The 20,804-nt window shown below is 44.8% G+C and overlaps 1 protein-coding gene across 2 annotated transcripts in view; it reads left to right on the forward strand.

Moving 5' to 3' along the window:
* EXT2 (exostosin glycosyltransferase 2) overlaps positions 1-20,804 on the forward strand; it is a 119,932-nt gene that overhangs the window by 37,150 nt on the left and 61,978 nt on the right. For both annotated transcript variants that reach the window (XM_049779614.1, XM_049779615.1), the window contains one exon: positions 12,784-12,915. In XM_049779614.1, coding sequence (XP_049635571.1) covers positions 12,784-12,915 — 132 coding nt within the window. The remainder of the gene's footprint in view (positions 1-12,783; positions 12,916-20,804) is intronic.

Genomic DNA, 20,804 nt, shown 5'->3' on the forward strand with positions numbered 1-20,804 from the left:
TTTTCAGATGTACTTTTGCCACTTGGTAGTAAGTATTCCAGACTGTTCCATGTCCTTTCTGTGGCTTGACAGAACCTTACTTGTTACTGGTGAGTAATAAATATCTCTTGGTTTGAGGGTGTGACCTGAACGGCATCTATGGATGCGTCAAGTTCCAGCAGTCCCCAGTTTGACTGTGCATAACTGTGTCCACTTCTTGTGTAGACGTAATTTTTTTATCTCCCTTGGATAAATATCAAGGAATGCCATTGCTGGAAGGCTTGTTCAGAGTTTATGTATTTAATTTTGTAGGAAACAGACAAACTGTCTTCAAAAGGTAGCTGCCCCACTTTGCATCCCCACCAGTCATGACTGACTGGCCCAAAGTTTTGCCAGCATGTGGGGTTGTTAATGTTTGGGTCAGTGTTTAATGAGTGTGTGAAGTACCCAGGTTTTTTGTTTGTTTGTTTGTTTGTTTGTTTTTTGTTTTTGGGTCACACCCGGCAGTGCTCAGGGGAAACTCCTGGCTCCATGCTCAGAAATTGCTCCTGGCAGGCACGGGGGACCATATGAGAAGCCGGATTCGAACTGATGACCTTCTGCATGAAAGGCAAATGCCTTACCTCCATGCTATCTCTCCAGCCCCAGGGGTTTTAACTGGCACTTCCCTAGTGGTACATGATGAACCTCTTTTCATGGACTGACTTGACATCTGTGTGTTTCTCAGGGACAGTTCTTCTATTCAGATCCCTCACTACAACCATAGACATACTTTCTTTTAAAAAATATCAAGTTCTGGGGCTGGAGTTCAGTACAGTGGGTCCAGGCATCCAATATGGTCCCCTGAGCATCACCAGAAGTAACTCCTGAATGCAGAGTAAGTAACAACCCCTGAGTACCACTGAGTCCAGCAACACAACATGAAAACACAAAACAAGATCCAAAAATAAAATCAAGGGTTTTTGGGTTTTGTTGTTGTTGTTTGGTTTTTGGATCACACCTGGCAACGGTTACTCCTGGCTCTATGCTCAGAAATTGCTTCTGGCAGGCTTGGGGGATGCCGGGATTTGAACCACTATCCTTCTGCATGCAAGGCAAATACTCTAACTCCATGCTATCTCTCCGGCCCCCTTTCTTACTTTGGGGGGGTGTTATGAGTTCTTTATCAGATGTATCTCTTGCAGATATTAACTCTGTTTCTTCTCATTTTCTTGACATTGTTTATTGCAGAATAGAATTTTTTTCCGGGTGGATCCCACCTGGGGGCTACTCCCAGTTCTCTTCTTAGGGGTCTGTTCTTAGGTGTTGGCAATGTTCTGGGAATGTGGTACTTGGGGGATTACAGGCTGCATGCAAGTGTTGTAATCTCATGTTATCGCTCTAGGCCAGGGGTCTCAAACTCAATTTACTTGGGGGCCGCAGGAGGCAAAGTCGGGGTGATCCTTGAGTGCAAAGTCAGTAGTAAACCTTGAGCATTGGGGGGTGACCCATACAACTAAAACAAAACAAAACAAAACAAAAAAAGATTCCTCTAGGGCAGGGCCACAAAATGTTGTAAGGAGGGCCACAAACGACCCGCAGGCCACGAGTTTGAGACCCCTGCAGTCTAGGCTCAGAATAGAATTTTTTGGATTTTGGTGAAGTCCAGTTTATCTGTGATCACTTTCTTAGTTCTCACTTCTGGGATTATGCCTGAGGAGTGATCCCTGTATCCAACTCCACTGAGGTTTCTCCCTGTGCTGGCTCCTAGAAAGTTTTAGTTTTGTCTTATGCATTTAGTTCTATAATTCATGTTTAGAAAATTCTTGTTAATGTATAAGATCTATGTGCAAATTTTTAATACTTTTACTATTGTATTTTTTAATACTTATATAAAAAACAGTTTACTGAACTTAAAAACAAATAACTGTAGAATGCCTGTCTCGAATACAGGTAGGGGATGGGAAGGGGGGAGATTGGGAGGGGGGCAATGTTACTCTGGTGAATTGGGATATTCTGTTTGTGACTGTAACCCAACTATAATCATGTTTATAATCGTGGTGCTTAAAAAATAAATAAAAATAAATAAATTTAAAAATAGTATCTTTATTTAAACACCGTGATTATAGACATGATTGTAGTTAGGTGTGTGCAGATTTTTTTTAAGTTGTTGCATGGATTGTCTGTTTTTCAGCACCATTTTTAAAAGACTCTGTTCTGGTTTAGTCCAATGATGCCTCCTCTTTCATTTCTGATATTCATCATTGTGTCTCCTCTTCTCTCTATTCCTTCCTTCCTTCCTTCCTTCCTTCCTTCCTTCCTTCCTTCCTTCCTTCCTTCCTTCCTTCCTTCCTTCCTTCCTTCCTTCCTTCCTTCCTTCCTTCCTTCCTTCCTTCCTTTCTTCCTTCCTTCCTTCTTTTGGTTTTGTTGGTTTTTATCTGTTAATAGCCTGTTAAAAATTCTATTGATTTTTATTTGTTTCTGTGCTCTGCACTTACTACTAGTTTTGCACTCAGGAATCACTCCTGGCATGGCTCAGGGACCATAGTGGATCTCCATGGGTGCTGGAGATCAAACCAGAATCAACTACATGCAAGTTAAGAGCCTCACATGCTATACTCTCTTTCCAGCCCCAAATTTTATTGATTTTTGGCCCTACTTTTTGTTATTTGTTTTCTTCTTTTTACTCTGGATTAAATTTGCTCTTTTCCTAGGTATGAATTTAATTATTTTTTTTCCTCCAGGCAGTAGGTGGTTTAAAAAATAAAACACCATAAACTTAAGAATTAGACAAAATGGTTTTGGATTAAACAAAAGGTTGGCTCTAGCATTTATAAAGTTGGTGACCATGGTAACCTTTGCTTTCTTTCTTATATGTAGATAAGATATAGGCAATGCACAAGGACCAAATGCCAAAGTAGGACTACATTTGATAGATTCTATGACCCACAGTATCTCAGCTTAAAATCTCTGCTGGCAGAATTCTGTTACAACTGCTAACATTTTAGCATTGTGCCATACCTTAATGGGAAACTTTTCTGTCTTATCATTACGTAGAATAATGATCTATTGGATAATTGTGCTGTCAGGCAGCTACCTCACATGAGTAAGATGCACGGAGCTTTAAAGATCATGATCATGTAAACCGAATCCAGCAGTAACTAAAAAGGGATAATATATCATGACTAAGTAGATTAGGAATGCCAAGTTGTTTTAAGGCTAAAAAAAAAAAATCTAATCAGTGAAAGTCACCACATTCATGAAATGGAAAGAGAAAACCCACCTGGCTATTTTAATAAATGTAGAAAATCGTTTTTTATAAAATTCAGCAGCCATTCTTAAAAAATGAGCCACAGTGAGTTGAGGGATAGAAAGGAGCCTGGCAATTTAATAAAAGGGCATTTGTGAAAAACCTGAGACTAATATTCTTAGTGGTTAAATATTGAATACTTTCCCATAAGATTGAGGTTCACTCTCAGCACTTGTATTTAATATTATACGGGAAATACTAAGCAGTGCAGAGCAAAAGGAAAAGACATGAAAGTCAAAAAAACTGGGAAAGAAAAGAAAAGCGATTTTCCATTGGAGATGACAGTGCGGTATATTCCGAAGAGCCAAAGGAAGCTGCAGACTCCTGAGCTCAGATATGAATCGAGCAAAATTGCAGGGTACAAATTGTTGGGCCTCTACAGATTATAAACTTTGCCCAGTGTTTTCTTGGCTTAAAAAATGTGGTGGTCTCGAGTGACCTTCTTAAGATCTTCTGCTCCAGTTGGAACTACACTGCTGTTTGGTTTGCTTGTTTTTATGGAGTTTTCTACCTCCTGGGAAACTGCCATTAGATGTTATGTGCGTCTCTTTAAGCTGATTCTCTGGAATCCTCCCATTACAAACTCTTGTCATTTGTTAGGGATGTTTTGGTGTTTTCAATGAAGATTATGTTATATAATGTCTTTGTATGAGAGGCGGTATTGTTAGGGTCCAAGCGGACCACCCAAGTCAGTGCTGAGAGTCAGAGACCACCTCCATTAATGCAAGATGCAAAAGGGAGTTTATTCGACTATTCGAGGTCCAAGTCTCATCCAACCAAGGGAGTCTTAACATGGACCCCAAGTTAAATCTTCAAGTAGTATATATAGAGCTTTCCAGGCTTCAACAACTCAAGCATTTCATGGGTTGCTACAATAATACAAGCATTTCATCCACTTGAACAGAAATCACATCAAAAATCACATCATGCTTAGGGTGGATGTCCCAAGTTATTGGTGAGTCAACTTTGTGTCAGGGGTTCCTTGTCTGGTGGAATATGTCCTTGTCTGGTGGAACATGTCCTTGTCTGGTGGAATATTTGGACCCACCTAGTTCTTCTATTTTAGCTGAACAAGAAGGGTCTTGCTCTTTCCAGAGTACATTTGGCAGGGTTTTGTTTTGTTTTGTTTTGCTTTATTGGTTTTTTTTTTTTTTTTAGGGGGACACATCCAGCAGTGCTAAGGAGTTACTTCTGGCTCTGTGCTCAGAAATTGGCCCTGGCAGGCTCAGGGACCATATGGGATGGGATGTCAGGATTTGAATCACGGTCCGCCATAGATCAGCTGAATGCAAGGCAATTGCCCTACTGCTGTGCTATCTCTCCGGCCCCACATTTTGCAGTTTTATCTTTAGCCTAACACACTCTGCCTGTAGGGAAATTATAGAGTGGAAAAATATTTTACAGTGGCTTTACTGGGGGCCTAGGACCACTGTAAAATATTTGGTTTTTACAGTATTTGAATTTGAATGCAAAATAATGCTCCATTAATTGGTATTGAAAGAAAAGGGTTCCTTGACTCCATGCAAAGAAATCCAGAAGTGGTGACCCAGGCAATAGTGACTCAGTGATGCTCTTGGAAAGGAAGATTTTCTTCATCTTTTCTGCCTGAGCCCCTCCAGCTTATTGGGGTTTTCTCTTTCACTTAATTCACCTCTAGACAGCTATTCCTGCCATCCAGGTCAGCAGAAGGGAAAAGAACAAGTAATGAACCAGAAATTTTTCTTGTGAAACTCACAAACCTAGGTGCTCCCCTTTGGCCAGTGCCCTTTAATGGGCTGTGATCAAGACTGGGAAAGGTCATGCTTTAACGTTACTTCTCTGGTCAAGATAAAGACAGGAGTGGCAGATGCCAGGAGACATGTTACATACCATCCGCTCTAAGGACTGAGAATGTTCGAGGCTGTGAGGAGTGATGCTCAGGGAGGGGCAAGCTTCATGCCAGGAATCCTGAGAGTGTGTCTTTGTGCCTGTGTGAATATGGAAAAGCTTACCTTGCTTTGCTGAAATTAGAGTTTTATTCATTGAGCTGCCATCTTATTTCTGATGGGATATTTTGTTGTTGCCCTTGTAGGGTTTTTCTTATTTTTTTTTAAATTATTTAATAGTTTACCTCACCCATTCCTTTGATTATTTTTGTTGTAAGTTTTGGGGGGGAGTCACAGTGCTTCCAGAGGTTGTGCCAGAGGTTGAACTTATTAAAGCTCTATAGAGCCCCTTGCAGTGCTGCATCTCATTGCAGGAGAAACTGGGCATCCATCTACCCACCCTCCAGACTTATGGGGGACCCCTGGGTCCCATTCCTGGATCCTTGCAGTGGGAAGAATCAACGTTGTGAGGCATATATGTGCCACTGAGCCACATCCCTGATTCCTCCCTTTAAGCCTTTCATCTTTTTTGTTTGTTTGTTTGGTTTTGGGCCACCCCTAGCAGTGCTTGGGGATGGTGCCCCCAGCTGTGCTCAGGGACCACCCAGTACCATGAATGGGAACTTTCACCTCACACACAGAAGTTCCAGCCCTTGTAGCATTGATTAATGAGGAAAAGAACAACAAAAAAGTTTTTCTATTCTATTTTATTTTCAGCCAACCTAAAGTCCTATAAGTTTAAGGCTTTTTTTAATAGATTGAAAATTGAGGCAAGAATATGATAATACTCTGGATATAGTTCTGTAAGTTTTTTAAAAAATATATATTGCAGCATCTACTAAGAATAGCGTGCTGAGTTCTTGGGCCCTCCTCCCTGCAGGAGGTGGGTCAGAAATGACTATGATAACCAAATGATAAACAATATAATATAGCTGGGCCAGGGGTTACCTGAAAGACATTGGCCTAGCTGTTTTTCCTGGAGTAATTAGGGGCCACCTCCTGGTAACATGCGTGGGAGAGGGCTCATCTCTGAGGGTACCCCCCCTAAATTCACAGCCTCAATCTAATCATGAGTAGTAACACATCAGTACAATCTAAGGACACTCTACAAAGCTTCTGATCCGTACTGACACGATTCAGTCAGTCTAGAAAGATGAGGAGGAGACCTAGAAACAGTCTTAGCTTGGAGAAGGCCCCAGAGACTGTCTTCAGAGAGCAGGCAGCATGCTATGAGCCCCAGGTCAGAGGAAGGGCCTTACCATGAAACAAGAGTCCATGTAGGAAGGCAGGAGTTGAGGAGGGAAGAACCAGAAAACACCCAACAGCTGGAAAATGGTGGGGGAGGTAAATTGTGGGAGGAGGTGATAGGGGGCTTTGAGGTTCAGGGGGGCTCTGGGAGGTCACCACAGAGCAGCACAGGGAGAAGATGAGCCTCTGATAACACATGCTTGGAAAGTCCCGAGAGTCTCCTTAGAAGTTTTCAGATTCATCTTCAAGCACAGCTTTGAAAAATTAATCCATGAGGCGTAGAAATGTTTTCCAGCCCTTCACCTGAAACGGATGATGGTGCCGTAGGCATTGGTGTGTTGGGAGAAAATTTCCTGTAGCTCAGATCTCTCCCTGCCTGCCTCCCCTGCAGCTGTTGGTTCCCTTACTTTCTTGCAAGGCAAGGTGAACGCTTTCATCTCGCCTGCTCCCTAGAGCCTGCTCCTGGCTGACACTCATTCATTTGGGCAAATTCGTAGCCATTGTTTCTTTGACTACATCTGCTCACCTGCCTCCTCATTTCCTTCCTGCAAACTCTGCTCTGCCCTTTGGGATTCCAACTTCCCTGGGATGCTTGATAGAACCTTCCACAGCATCCTTTCATTCTTATGTGCTCTGATCTCTTTTTCTCTCACTTTTTTCTTCCCCTTGTGTTTCAGTTGGGAGAATTTCTCCTGCCCTCTCTTCAGGTTCACTATTTCTTTCTTCTGCTCTACCTAGTGGATGAATAAGCCCCTCTGAGGAAAAATAAAGCTTCATATGATTTATAACATTTTTTCACTAGCCTTTCCTTTGGACTGTCTTTGTCATTTTCACTTCTCTATTGAAAGTGCTTGTAGGTCTGTACCACTTGCCCACCTGTTTTTTAGGCTTCTAGAATATATGAGTGAATGGAGGTTTTCTAAATGGCTCTTGCATCCCCAGTCACTTTGAGAATCAACTGCTTTCCACAGCATCTTGCTCCCAGCTTCTCTATGGCTCTCTGTGTGTGGTGAGCTTTGTGGGAGGATGGTGGGTCCTATATGAGGAATCAAAAAGATGGAGGTAAGTGGTGTGGGGGCCTAGCTTGAGGCTGTGAACCATAGTGTGGGGGTGCTGAAAAGTAGGAGGAGACTCACCCTCAGGATGCAAGGACTGCTATGTGATCTAAGCCTTGGGCGCAGCATTTTTGGATATCTCTGAAACTCTTGCTCCCCCTTTCTGTTCTCAGAAGGTTCTGTCACCCAGACACTCCATTTCCAGATTCTTGTCCTCTCCTTGGATGATTGTCATCAGGATTTGACTCTTCTGGCCCCAGGGCAAGCCTACTTTTTGGAACCCAAGAAGAGGCACTTTCAGGGCCGGAGTGGTGGTGCAAGTGGTAGGGTGTTTGCCTTGCAGACACTAACCTAGGATGGATCTCAGTTTGATCCCACACCATCCCATATGGTCCCTCAAGCCAGGAGTGATTTATGAGCACATAGCCAGGAGTAACCCCTGAGGGTCATCGGGTGTGGCCCAAAAAGCCAAAAGAAAGGAAAAGAAAAGAAGTGGCATTTTTCAGGCTTTTCTGTCCTGTCCTCTTTCTAACTTATATGGGATAGGAAAAAAAGGGGGGGGCATTTCCTGTCCCTTCTTAGAGGTGGCCAACCTCAGCCTTGTATGAAGGCATCTTCCTCACAGAGCTTTTCAGGGACATGGTTTCAAGCTGCTGCCAACCTGTATGGCATCTTTGTCCAGGATGGCAGCCACAGGGATGTCACTCCCTACTCTTAGCCATGAATAGCTCTGCCTGGTGTCCATTTGCCTGCAGAGCTTAGGGTTCCCCTCTTTGCTGGTTCATACCTGCCCCTGGGACATGGGCATGGCACTTGCTTCTTCCCATCTGTCCTGGCTTCTGAAACAAAAATAGGTCGATGGTAGAAGTATTAGAGGATGCTGAGAAAGAGTACAGTAGGGAGGGTGCTTGTCTTGCACCCAGCTGACCTGGGTTTGAACTTAGCTGCACATATGGCCCCCTCAGCCTTGCAAGGAGTGGTAATCCTTGAGCACAGAGCCAGGAGTAAGCTCTGAGAACAGAGCTTACCCTGCCACCCCCCCCCCCCCCGCAAAGCAAACTGGCTTTGGTCCCTGTGTATGGGTGTGCTCAGCCAAAGGGGCTCAGGAGGGAGCCCATGGGTCCATTCAGACTCACCCCCTGACACCGTCCTGTCATGCAGAAACTCAGGGTCTCAGGAGGTTGGGGTCTGGAACTTGCTTCTCTCTCCTCTCTGTGGTGAGACTGCACCCACCTCTGTCCACCTGCCATGCTCTCCCTGGTGGGGACCACCACTGCAGCTCTAAATTCCTTTGAAAGGGGTTCCTCCTAGCTCCTGTCTGAGCCCAGCACCGGTACTGTGGGCTCCCAGCTCAGCACAGTGGAAAAATGCAGCGGATATGTTCTCAGGGTGCTGATAGGTTCCAGAATTGTGTGGCTTTTCTGTATCCTGGAAAGCCAGTGGACCATTTGGGGCAAGGGACTCAGTATTCCCTATTGGGGTGGGGGGCTGACCATGTGCCCCTGATTTTGGCAGGAGCTTGGACAAGAGCAGAGCAAACCCAACCATTATTCTGAGAGCTGAGAAATAGCACAGCGGTAGGGCATTAACCTTGCACACAGCTGATTTAGGAACAACCGTGGTTTGTATCCTGGAATCCCATATAATCCCCCATGCCTGCCAGGAGTGATTTCTGAGTGTAGAGCAAGGAGTGACCTCTGAGCCCCTCTTGGTGTGACCCCCCCCCCCCAAAATCCCAACAGTTATTCTGTTTCATTTCTTGGATTCATTAGGCCTTTAACATGTGGTCATCTGGGGTCCTCAAACTTTTTAAACAGGGGGCCAGTTCACTGTCCCTCAGACCACTGGAGGGTCTGACTATAGTAAAAACAAAACTTATGAACGAATTCTTATGCACACTGCATATATCTTATTTTGCAATGAAGAAACAAAAACAGATACAAATACAATATGTGGCCCGCGGGCCATAGTTTGAGGACCACTGTAAGATGAATCTGCCAATTGGTTGGTTGGTCAGAAGACCTTGAGTGCAGCCAGCACTGCACTAGAGGGGAAATTGCCCCAGGACTTGCTTGGGGGGTCGTGGGGTTCCCACTACTAGATATGGATTTATTCTGCACGATTTTTATACACTCCAGGACAGAAGGAGGAGCCTATAATCTCACAGTACCTCTCCTTTCCCCCACTTCCCAACTCTCACCCAGAACATTCTTCATAAATCCTAAAGGCAGTGCCCAGGCCCACAGGTGATGGCCTAGGAAAGGGCAGTCACCTGCTGCTTGTTGGACCAAGGAGGGTGACTCCATGTAGTCTCCATGGTTCCCTTCCTCAGCGGGCACAGATTCCCAAAACTCAGAGAGCTTCAGAACCTTCGCCCTGCTGTGCACCGGCTGCCTTTCAACTTGCCCTGCAGCTAATCCTGCTGGCTTTTGGTGCCTGGAAATCAAAGGAATGGATCACGTTTAATGGAAGCAGAAACGGCAAACAATCGTTTCAAGTTGAAGTGCCCGCTCACTTGTGCTCAGTTTCAGTTGGTCCAACCCTTGCCCTGTCGGAGCTTTTAGAATTCTCTAATCTGAAAGTGTTTGGAGGCACTTTGGCATTTTTATGCTTCGGAAACTCCATGTTTTATGGACCCGGTGGCCTCTGTCTAATGGGAGAGATAGCCAGTGCTTTTGTTCCAGGTTTCAGGATATAAACAGTTCTTGACTTTATCCTTTAACTACGCTGCGTCTGTGGGTTGAAGTCGGGTGGGGAGGGGGTTCCTCCAGAACTTTTCTGTGCTGCATGCACAGATGGATAGGGAGATGGATAGGGAGAAATGTGTCTGGGTGGGGGACATAAGCAGATGTCACCCACACTTGCGTTTGCTCTTGAAAACAGTGTGTCTCCGTGTCTGGTGTCTCCATGTCTGGCCGGCATAGCTGGAAAGCCCTGTGCTCTCTACTAACGGGCGCCTGACACTTGGTGCTGCTGGGCCATAAATCATCTAAATTATCTGCCGTCTGGACGCTCCACAGTGGCAGGGGGTCCTACAGAAGCAGTTAAGCCCCTGGTGAAGTTCACAGCTCTCCAAGCTCTCTGGGCCTCTCGAACCATGCTGACTGGCCAAGCATGCACTGCAGTCTGGTACACAGGCAACGATAGCATGAGGTAGCTGTAAGGAGTTGCTCTGTTTGACAGTGTCTGGCATTCGGGCTGAGCATTCTCCCTGCCATCATTTCCCGTGAACCCTGAAAGCACTTCTCTCTCTGCTGTTGTGTTGGGAATGCTCAGGGTAGAGGCTGGTTCCATCGATGGCCGCCTACGGGGAGAAAGGGAGGTCTGTGTGCAGGGTATATGAGTTCCTGTCTGAGTTCGAGGCTTCTCAGGGAAGGCAAGGATGAATCAAAGTTGCCCTGGAGTAGGAAGAAAGGATAGAAAAATAAAGCAGAAAGTAGAGGGGAATAAAAGATTTTAAAAAAAAATCAACAAAATCTAAAGTTATTTAAATGAATAAAATTGTTGAAGTTCTTGTAATGCTATCAAGTTCAAAGAGAAACACACGTTATCAGTATCGGGAATGAAAAGAGGCAAACTGCTGCAGACATTTAGCAGATGTTAACATCCACTTTGCTTCTTTAAAAATAAATTAAATTGTTGTGAGTTAGAGTTCAAAGTTGTTGATGGTTGAGTTTCAGTCATACAATGTTCCAACACCCAGCCCTTCACCGCCATTAATTTCCCCAGTTACTCTTCTGTCATCCCACCTACCTCCTCAGCTGCCTCTAGGACAGACTCTCTCTCTCTCTCTCTCTCTCTCTCTCTCTCTCTCTCTCAGGCACTATAGTTTGCATTATTGTTACTGAAGGTGTATCATATATATCACTTTACCTCCTTTCAGCACCCAGTTCTTGTCCAGAGTGATCATTTCCAACTATCCTTGTCACAGTGGCCCCTTCTCTGTCCTAACTGCATTTCCCCACCCCCATCATTTCTATTGTTTTTGGGTGTTATTTTGCATACTAAGTATTTTTCTTTATATCCTACAAATAACATATACTTTCTATCCAATACACTTAATAATTTAGATGAAGCAGACATATTCTATGAAAAAAAAAAAAACTATTAACAAAACTGGTAAGAAACTTGGACCCGGAGAGATAGCACAGAGGCGTTTGCCTTGCAAGCAGCCGATCCAGGACCAAAGGTGGTTGGTTCGAATCCCGGTGTCCCATACGGTCCCCCGTGCCTGCCAGGAGCTATTTCTGAGCAGACAGCCAGGAGAAACCCCTGAGCACCGCCGGGTGTGACCCAAAAACCAAAAAAAAAAAAAAAAAAAAAAAAAAACCAAACAAAAAAACTATGCAAAGGCCTATGACTGATAGAAAGTGAATATATAATTTAAAATCTGTAACCTCCACATACCCCCATGTTTTTTCCCCAATCCCCAAAATGCAACAGTCAAATACCTAGACCAGATGTTTGTTTTTAAAAAATGAATTTTTCTACACCTTTCAAGAGATAAATAAGGCCAGTCTTGCTTACAATTTCTCAAGGTACTAATAAAGATGGGTGGGACACTTAGAATATTCTTGGTGAAGCCACCATAGCCTTGATACAAAAACTCCCAATTTATGAATCTTTACAAGTGTTGAACAAAAGAGCCAAAGAAGTTGAACCCAAAAGAGTAAAAATCTGGGGCCAGAGAGATAGCATGGAAGTAGGGTGTTCGCCTTAACATCCAGAAGGACGGTGATTCAAATCCTGGTATCCCATATGGTCCCCTGTGCCTGCCAGGGGCGATTTCTGAGTGCAGAGCCAGGAGTAACTACTGAACACTGCCAGAAATGACCCCCCCCAAAAAAAAGAGTAAAAATCTTGCTGTTTGATTTCACTTGTGTGAGATGCAGTGGCAGACGTGAAAGGATGAAAGGGGAGTGGTACCGACTCAGCGGCTCACTCAGTGGGGCATCTGGAATGTTCTATGTCTCTATCTAGCTCAGTATATGAGTCTGTACATACGTGAGAATTCATTGCGCTCTGTGGCAGAAGATTTGTGCCCCATTCATCGCGTGTTCAAAGACGGCAGCTGTCTCTGGTAGTGCAGTTAGTTGGCATGTTGATCTTTTCATCATACCCTAGTGTCTCTTGTATCTAAATTGAATCCAACGTTCACTTGCCTTGCTCCCACTCTGGCTTGACTTCATGTGATAAATGCATCCTTCTGGCAGGGCAGGCTGGCTAGAGTAGGAGGGAGCCGTGATGCCTTGCTCTTTCGGAATCCAGGCATTACCCAGACCCAGAGCATCTGACTTTTCCAAGCTCTTCTTCCTTTCACACATAACACTGGTTGCTTTTTTTCCAGGCACGATGGTTCTGGGAAGCATACTTTCAGTCCATCAAAGCCATCGCCCTGGCCACTCTGCAGATTATCAATGACCGGATCTACCCATATGCCGCCCTCTCCTATGAAGAATGGAATGATCCTCCCGCTGTGGTGAGTGAATTTCAGGGGTTGGTTATGTCTTGTGTAGTCCAGCTATTAGGCTGTTGGGGAGAGAGTGGTTCCCAAGTTGCTAAGGTTATTGAAATTCTAGCTTGCTTTCTCTCCCTCCCTCCCTCCCTCCCTTTCTTCCTTCCTCCTTTTTTCCCCTTTCATTCTTTTTCTCTATCATTCTCTTTTTTTTTTGCATTTTTTTTGTGGGGGGCACACCCTGTGATGCTCAGGAGTTACTCCTGGCTGTGCACTCAGAAATTGCTCCTGGCTCCGGTGACCATGTGGGATGCTGGGGATCAGACCAAGATCTGTCCTGGATTCGCCACATGCAAGGCAAATGCTCTACTGCTTCGCTATCACTCTGGCCCCTTATTCTCTCTTTTGCTTTTCTTTCTTTTTTTTTTCTTTCTTGCTCTTTCTTTCTATACTTGGCACCCATTTCACCACCACTTTTTTCCTCAATAAAGCCTGTTTAATTCTGAAATGATGACAAAAGTGAGAGCTTCAGGAGCAGCCGTTTGTTTTAAACGTGCTTGGGAAGACAGCGTGTTTATTTATTGCAGAGATAAATGGGGGAGGCCTGGGCCTTGTTGGAAATCAAAGACTTCCTGATGACTTTTGCAGTGCTTAGAGCTTAGAGCTCTTGAAAAGTTGCTGTGAACCACTGAATAATCAGAAATAGCATATATTTGGAGCACTTTCTCTTGTCTGAGACCTAGCCAAAGGCTTTACATTGATTGTTTCAATGAACAGCTCCAAGCCTGAAGAACAGAATTAGGCAAAGTAATCTTGAAACAGACACTTGCTCTAGGCCAGTGTTCTCAAATAGTGGGGCTAGTGCCCCACAGGGGCCACGAGGCTCCGTAAAGGAGGGAACGTTTGACCTCAGCAAACACTGTCATAACAAGCTAAGCCCCGTGTTTATGTCTCTGTATGTCTCTGGAACTGAGAGTTGCTGTGTCCTGCTTCCAACCCGCTTCGAAAAGCTATGCATTGCAAAACGTGCTCATTGTAGCTATTAATCCAGCCATCACCTCTGATTAAAAAATTAGCTCAAATTATTTTATATATTTTTGTTTTGCAGGTGAAAGTTTTTTTTAATAAATATACTATTTACAGTCGCATGGGGGGCGCAAAAATGTTTTCTTCTTCTTAGGGGGGCATGACAGAAAATAATTGAGAAGCACTGCTTTAGGCTGTGGCCTCTTTCTGGCTTCATTTGGAACCATCCAAATGACAGGGGGCAGGAATGTGTCTGTGGAAGAAGCTAATACTGTTTTAACCTGTTTAGGTGGAGCTTCCAATATTGATGGAGATTTAGATTGCTTTATTTTTTTCTCCCCTCCCTGTTTTCAAACAGTAACACAAAGGACACACTTTCTACATGTTTGCTCATAAGTGTGTGAGTTACTATATTTAGGATTCTAGATATATCTAAGAAATTGTTCAGAATGAATGCTGATGGGTTTGAACAAGTTGCTCTTTTATTTTATTTTTTTTATCTTTTATTTTTTTGGGGTTTGGGGGCTACATTCACTGATGCTCAGGGCTTACTCTTGACTGTGTGCTCAGAAATCGCCCCTGCCTTGGGGGACCATATGGGTTGTCGGAGGATTGAACTGCGGTTCGTCCTAGGTTAGCGCATGCAAGGCAAACGCCCTACCACCTGTGCCACCGATCTGGCTCCTAAAGTTTCTCTTTTAAAACACTGTACCCATTTCTAGTTTCACTAAAACATGTTAGGCATTTACTTCCCCATATGTCTCCTCAACCCTGAACCTGTAACATCTTCCTCATCAGCTAGATGATAAACGGTGTCCCACATATGACTCTTTCACATGGAAGATGGATGTTTCTGGCAGGTTCCCCTAAACACACCCTCTGCACGCTCTGTGCTCTCTCTTCTGTGTGTCTTGGCAATTCTGGGGCCCTTTCCCAGACTTTCCTCTATGCACCCTGGCCTCTAGCTGTCCACTTTCTGGCCCAGTTTCAGTGGCAGCTCATAGATTTTGTTTTGCCTTCATAAGGCTTTTCTCTGCCCACATCCCTAGCCCTAGCCATCATCTTTCCTTGTAATGCTTGTAACCAGAGCATATATGTCTGGCCCTTTCCTGTCCTTTATCATGTGTACAAGTATGATTTCCCTGTAAAATTGTAAGCATTTTATTGAAGGGAATATGCATTTTCTTGGTATCCTGCATACCAAGATTCAGGACAGCTTATCTTGGATGGAGGTCCTTGATCTATAAAGGAAGGTGGGAGGTGGGAGGCCAGGGCTGGAGCCTTCAGGCTCCCCTCATGACCTTTCCATCCTTCTTTTTCCTATTGGTTGAGGGGTACAGAGAGGTTTCTTCTCAATTTTTGAGACTTACCGTGTCTCATGATTGGTCTGGCTCCATGACAGGCATGCTGGGTACACCCATGCTAGGTACATGCAAGAATCACATGACCAAATGTAGACCATTGTGAAAAATTATAAAATATAAAATTATAAAATAGGTCTTGGGTCCAGAGCTGTGGCACAAGTGGTAAGGTGTCTGCCTTGCTCACTCTAGCCTAGGACAGACCAAGGTTCAATCCCCCGATGCCCCATATGCCCCCCCCCCAAGCCAGGAGCGATTTCTGAGTGTATAGCCAGGAGTAACCTTTGAGCATCACCAGGTGTGGCCCAAAAATCAAAAAGAAAAAAAATAGGTCTGTGACAGATTTCTCTGAATTATTATCAGCAAGTATTTGATTTTTTTTTCCCTGTTTGACCTGTATCTCCTGAGAGTGGCGTGAAAACTGTTCAGGTGAAAAGGGGTCATGAGTGGGGACAATTTAAGAAGCCCTGATGTAAATAAGCATGAAACTCAGGTCTTTTACCTACACATGACTTGACTTGTAGTGAAATAAGAAGAACCATTGAGCCATCACTGAGTTGATATCAGCATTTCAGAGCATAGGTACCAGGGGTTGGAGCAATAGGACAGCTGGTAGGGTGCTTGCCCTGGACACAGTCAACCTGGGTTTGATCCCGGGCATCACATAATGACTCCTGAGTGTAAGGAATAACTCTTGAGTGCAGAGTCAGAAGGCTGAGCACTGCCCAGTGTGGCCCCCAAATGAAAACAGACCATATGGTGCCACCTTGAGACCTTCCTGTTGGTTCCTCTGTGGAACTGTGGTGCTCATAGCAGGACTAGATTCTATACTTTCATCTTTGAGCTTGAAGAAAAGTTTAATTAGAATAATTAGTTAGCATTTTGATTCTGTTTTACGAAGATATAGCCTAGGAGAAGTTAGTACTAGGAGAGGTACTAGGTAGAAAGAGAAAGGTTTTAATTTTGGACAAAATGGCCAAAGTGTCAGCTCTTGTCAATTTGGGAAAGAGCATGAGTGTAACAAGAAAAAAATTGAGATGTAACTGAAAAATATATCTTGCATGTTGATTTTTTTTTGGGGAGGGGGGGCACACCCAGTGACCAGGGGTTACTCCTGGCTATATGCTCAGAAATTGCTCCTGGCTTAGGGGACCATATGGGACGCTGGGGGATCAAACCTCGGTCCTTCTTGGGTCAGCCTCATACAAGGCAAATGCCCTACCGTTGTACCATTGCTCCAGCCCCATGTTGTTTATGCTTTTCTGAGAGCTTATGTAACCAGATCCCCAATGGAAGGAAAGCTGCAGGGTGTGCGTTCCTGCCTCTGCTCCCCTGCACCAGACGCAGCCTGCAGGGCACTGATTGATTTACATTCAGCCCATCTCCCGTCAGAAACACTCCCCGCACACTCGGCCATCCTCATGCCAACCTGCAGGGGAGTCTCCCTTCTAGATTCCATCATTTTGACAGTATCAGATAGGAGGAGGGTTGGATCTGGTCCGTAAATCATGGGGTACTACTTTGCTTTCAGAGTCTCCAACTGTGCCCTGAGCTTGGGGAGGAAGGGTTGAGAAAAAATGTTCTGTTGGGGCCAGGAAAAATGTGTGTGTGTTCATGTGATATGTGTAGTGTATGCAATATATGCTAATGCATGTAATGTGCTCTGTAGTACCCATACATGTAGTACAGGTGTAGGTTTGTGCATGTTTGTGTATGCATCTATGTGATGTGATACCTGATGTGTGATATTTGTGAGTTCATGTACATACAATGTGTTTATGTTGTGGCAGCAGTGAAGAGTGGATTTGACCTTCAGAGAACCCCTTGCACACACACACATAGACACCTGTGTCATAAAGCTTTGCACCCCCTTCTAGCCTTTCCCCCATTTCTTGCCCAACTTTATTTTTCACAATATTTTGTGGTAGGAACTAGGTATGTGGCTCAGTAGTAGAACATTTACCTTGCATGTATAAGCCACCTGACTCCATCTCTGGCACCACAAATAAGCACACATGTGCCTATAATATTTTCCCCCTTCTTGTGTGCCCCTGTTGTTGTTTGAAGACTGACCTGGCTGGGTACAGTATATACCTTTGCAGGTTCCATGAAAATACAAATGTGATCCATTTACAACACTATCCATTGTTGTCACTGCTCCTATTACTCTCAGCAGGCCTCTACTGGTTCTGCCTCCCCTCCCTCATTCTCCTGCCTTGCCCAGCCACAGCTCCAGGGGTGAGCAAGGAGTGGGGGGTGATGGGGTAGGTGAGGGATGAGTTTATGGCCTGGCAGTGACACCCAAACCTTATCCTTCCAGGGAGGGCTTTGGTGGGGAGATGTCATTCTCTGGAGCAGGAGTCCTCAAACTTTTTAAACAGGGGGCCAGTTCACTGTCCTTCAGATTGTTGGAGGGCCAGATTATAGTAAAAACAAAAATTATGAACAAATTTTTTTTTTTTTTTGGTTTTTGGGCCACACCCGGCGGTGCTCAGGGGTTACTCCTGGCTGTCTGCTCAGAAATAGCTCCTGGCAGGCACGGGGGACCATATGGGACACCGGGATTCGAACCAACCACCTTTGGTCCTGGATCGGCTGCTTGCAAGGCAAACGCCGCTGTGCTATCTCTCCGGGCCCTTATGAACAAATTTCTATACACACCATATATCTTATTTAGAAGTGAAGAAACAAAATGGGAATAAATACAATATGTGGCCTGCGGGCCGTAGTTTGAGGACCATTGCTAGAGGGAGGCCCCCGAGCAGTAGTTTGCCCCTTTACTCCTCTCCTTTCCAGCACGTTCTGATTTAGGGCAGGCACCATATTTTTTTCCCTTTGGAATGAACTTATATCAACTGAGCTCATACCCCCAGAGATGTCTCTTTAGTGCCCTAGAACAGATAAAAAGATGTCTGTGGCCACTGACCAGAGTTGGTGAAATAAATGGGGAGGTGACATCACCTGGGCTCTACTATGCAACATGAGAATGAGTTTGAGGGGCCCGAGAGACAACACCAGGGTTAAGCAGCTTGCTTTCCATTCTGCTGACTCCTGTTTGAATCCCTGGTGCTGTGTATCATCCCCCTGAGCACTGCCAAGCAATAATCTATGAATGCAGAGCTAGGTAGATGCAAGACTTAAGCACTGCTGGACATGGCCCAAACATGCTCACCTCTAAATGAAGAATGAGATCGAAAAAAGAGCCAGGTCCCTAGAGGTTAGAGTGGCACATTAACTGCTATTAAGCTCAGATGTGAATTGTAAGCACCTTGGTCTGACTGTGAGAACAGACCCTCAGCCAAGGCTGCCTTGGAAACTAGAAACAGAAAAGGGACAGAGGAGCTCTGGGTGGGCACCGATTGCCCCTGGGAAGGTGGGGCCAGAGTGGTTGGGGAAATGTGGACAAGTGGCTGTTTCTACCAACTGCTTAGGGAAGCGGCATTCATGTCTCCTGGAAGACCTGTTGGTACACAGCTTACACACCCATCTTAGATCATATGGGTATGTGTGGGAAGTATGGAGTACTGAAAACTTGCATTTGTAGCCAGCCCATTGGGTGCAGGCGCCTCTGGGCTGGGAGCTCGTGGGATGTGGGGCTGATTCTCACTTTGCTCATGAGCTGCTGAGATATCGTCCCTCTCCCCATATTCTTTCTCCTCTTGATCCCTGGGGCTTGGGTCAGGCCACATGTGTTGCAGGGCCTTGGGACTGGGTGTCCAGAACAATAACCCTCACCCCCAAAGTCTACAGATGTCCCCACATAGTCACGCACTGCTGACCAGACCCTGGGCTGGAACAGTGCCAGGCCCGCTGCCTTCATTCCTCCCCTTATACCCTTCACCTTAGCCTGTGGAATGTTCCTCTGGAATTTCAGAGTCCACCCGGCCCCCCAGGAGGCCTTCTTGGCTTCTGCACCCCTTCTTCCTCTCACCGCCTAGATAGGACTGAAGTATGTATGGAATTCGGACATTTCAGCATGAATTGGAAGGTCCAGCTTTCTGAAGTCTTGTTTTCAGAGGCCACACGTGGCCAGGCTCACCCCATCTGCCAGCCCAACCTTTCCCCATTTGGCCCTTTTTGCCGACTCATGGAGCATCTGTGGCAGTACATGTATATTTTCATATGTACTTGCATGGTTATATTTCCATGGGGTTTTTCTTTCAGAGCCACTTAGAAATTGCAGATAGGATGCACAGAGCACTTCTTAATATTGAATCAGCTTTTCAAAATCATATGAATAACCACTGATATGATATTATTAGCTTAGTCTCATATTTAACTTATCTACATTGGGAAATCTCTAAGAGTTTCCCCCATTATTCTAATAATGGTAGATTATTATGATAGCGAAAGGAAATTTCTGACTGTGCATGTCATGCCGTCCTCCTTATCTCTTTGGCCTCCATTATCTAGAACAGTCTTAGTGTCTTTCTGGCAGTGGTACTTTGAAGTGAACAGATGCTTTTTTCTGTTTATTCTGTCAGATGCCCCTTGATTTGGATGTATCTAACACTTCAGCATCTGTGTTTGCACCCTGTTGTATTAATTATTAATTATAGAGTCCTAGAGGTGCATGGAGTCGACCTGGCACCTGTAGCCCCTACAGCCTGTTGGGTCTGTAGGTATCAGGATAAAGGTGAGGAAATGACTCACAGCAGTCATGAAGTTTTAGGAGTGATTCAGTTTTATTATAAGATAACCGCCATGTGCATATCTCACTTGGCTTCTTAACTAAGCAACCTCTCTGCACCCAACCTGTCTCTCTTATCTGTTCCGTCTCTGTTGTATCTGCCTCTCTCACCCCTAAGGCAACTCCTGTTACCTACGGACCACAGACCTCACCCAGAAGTGGAAGGGTCTCACTATCCAGGTAAAATAGGCAGGAAGTTGGGGGACGAGTAATAGCATCCAATTTCCTGTGGCTGGCATCCCAATAATGTGTCTGTGACAGCAGTATCTCTTTGGACGATGCCTGTCTGTCATTCACATGAATCCCATAAGTGGCAAGTTCTCAGTGGGTCATTCTGACAGTCCTCAGCCCTATTTCCTTCAGGAGATGAACTTAAGTCACTGGTTTCCACTGGATTCCTCCCTGTCAAGTTACTATTCCTTCCTTTAATGTGTCTTATGAGGAGATACTTGACGATTACATCGATATCCTGTTAGTTCTCATGCTTCTGTTTACTGGTTCTTGGCGACCTCCAATGATTTCTTGCCTGAATCAGTTGTTACAGTGGATGCCAAGTGGTGATTGTTTGTTTTTTTTTTTCCTGTCTAATATCTGTTTTTTTTTGTTTTTTTCCTGTCTAATATCTATTTTTTTTCTTTTTTTTGTTTTGTTTTGTTTTGTTTTTCGGCCACATCCATTTAATGCTCAGGGGTTACTCCTGGCTAAGGGCTTAGAAATTGCCCCTGGCTTGGGGGGACCATATGGGACACCGGAGGATCCAACCATGGTCCTTTCTTGGCTAACGCTTGCAAGGCAGACACCTCACCTCTAGCACCACCTCACCGGCCCCTAATATA

Source organism: Suncus etruscus, chromosome 9, assembly GCF_024139225.1.
Source record: "Suncus etruscus isolate mSunEtr1 chromosome 9, mSunEtr1.pri.cur, whole genome shotgun sequence".
In the NCBI taxonomy this organism is placed as follows: domain Eukaryota; kingdom Metazoa; phylum Chordata; class Mammalia; order Eulipotyphla; family Soricidae; genus Suncus; species Suncus etruscus.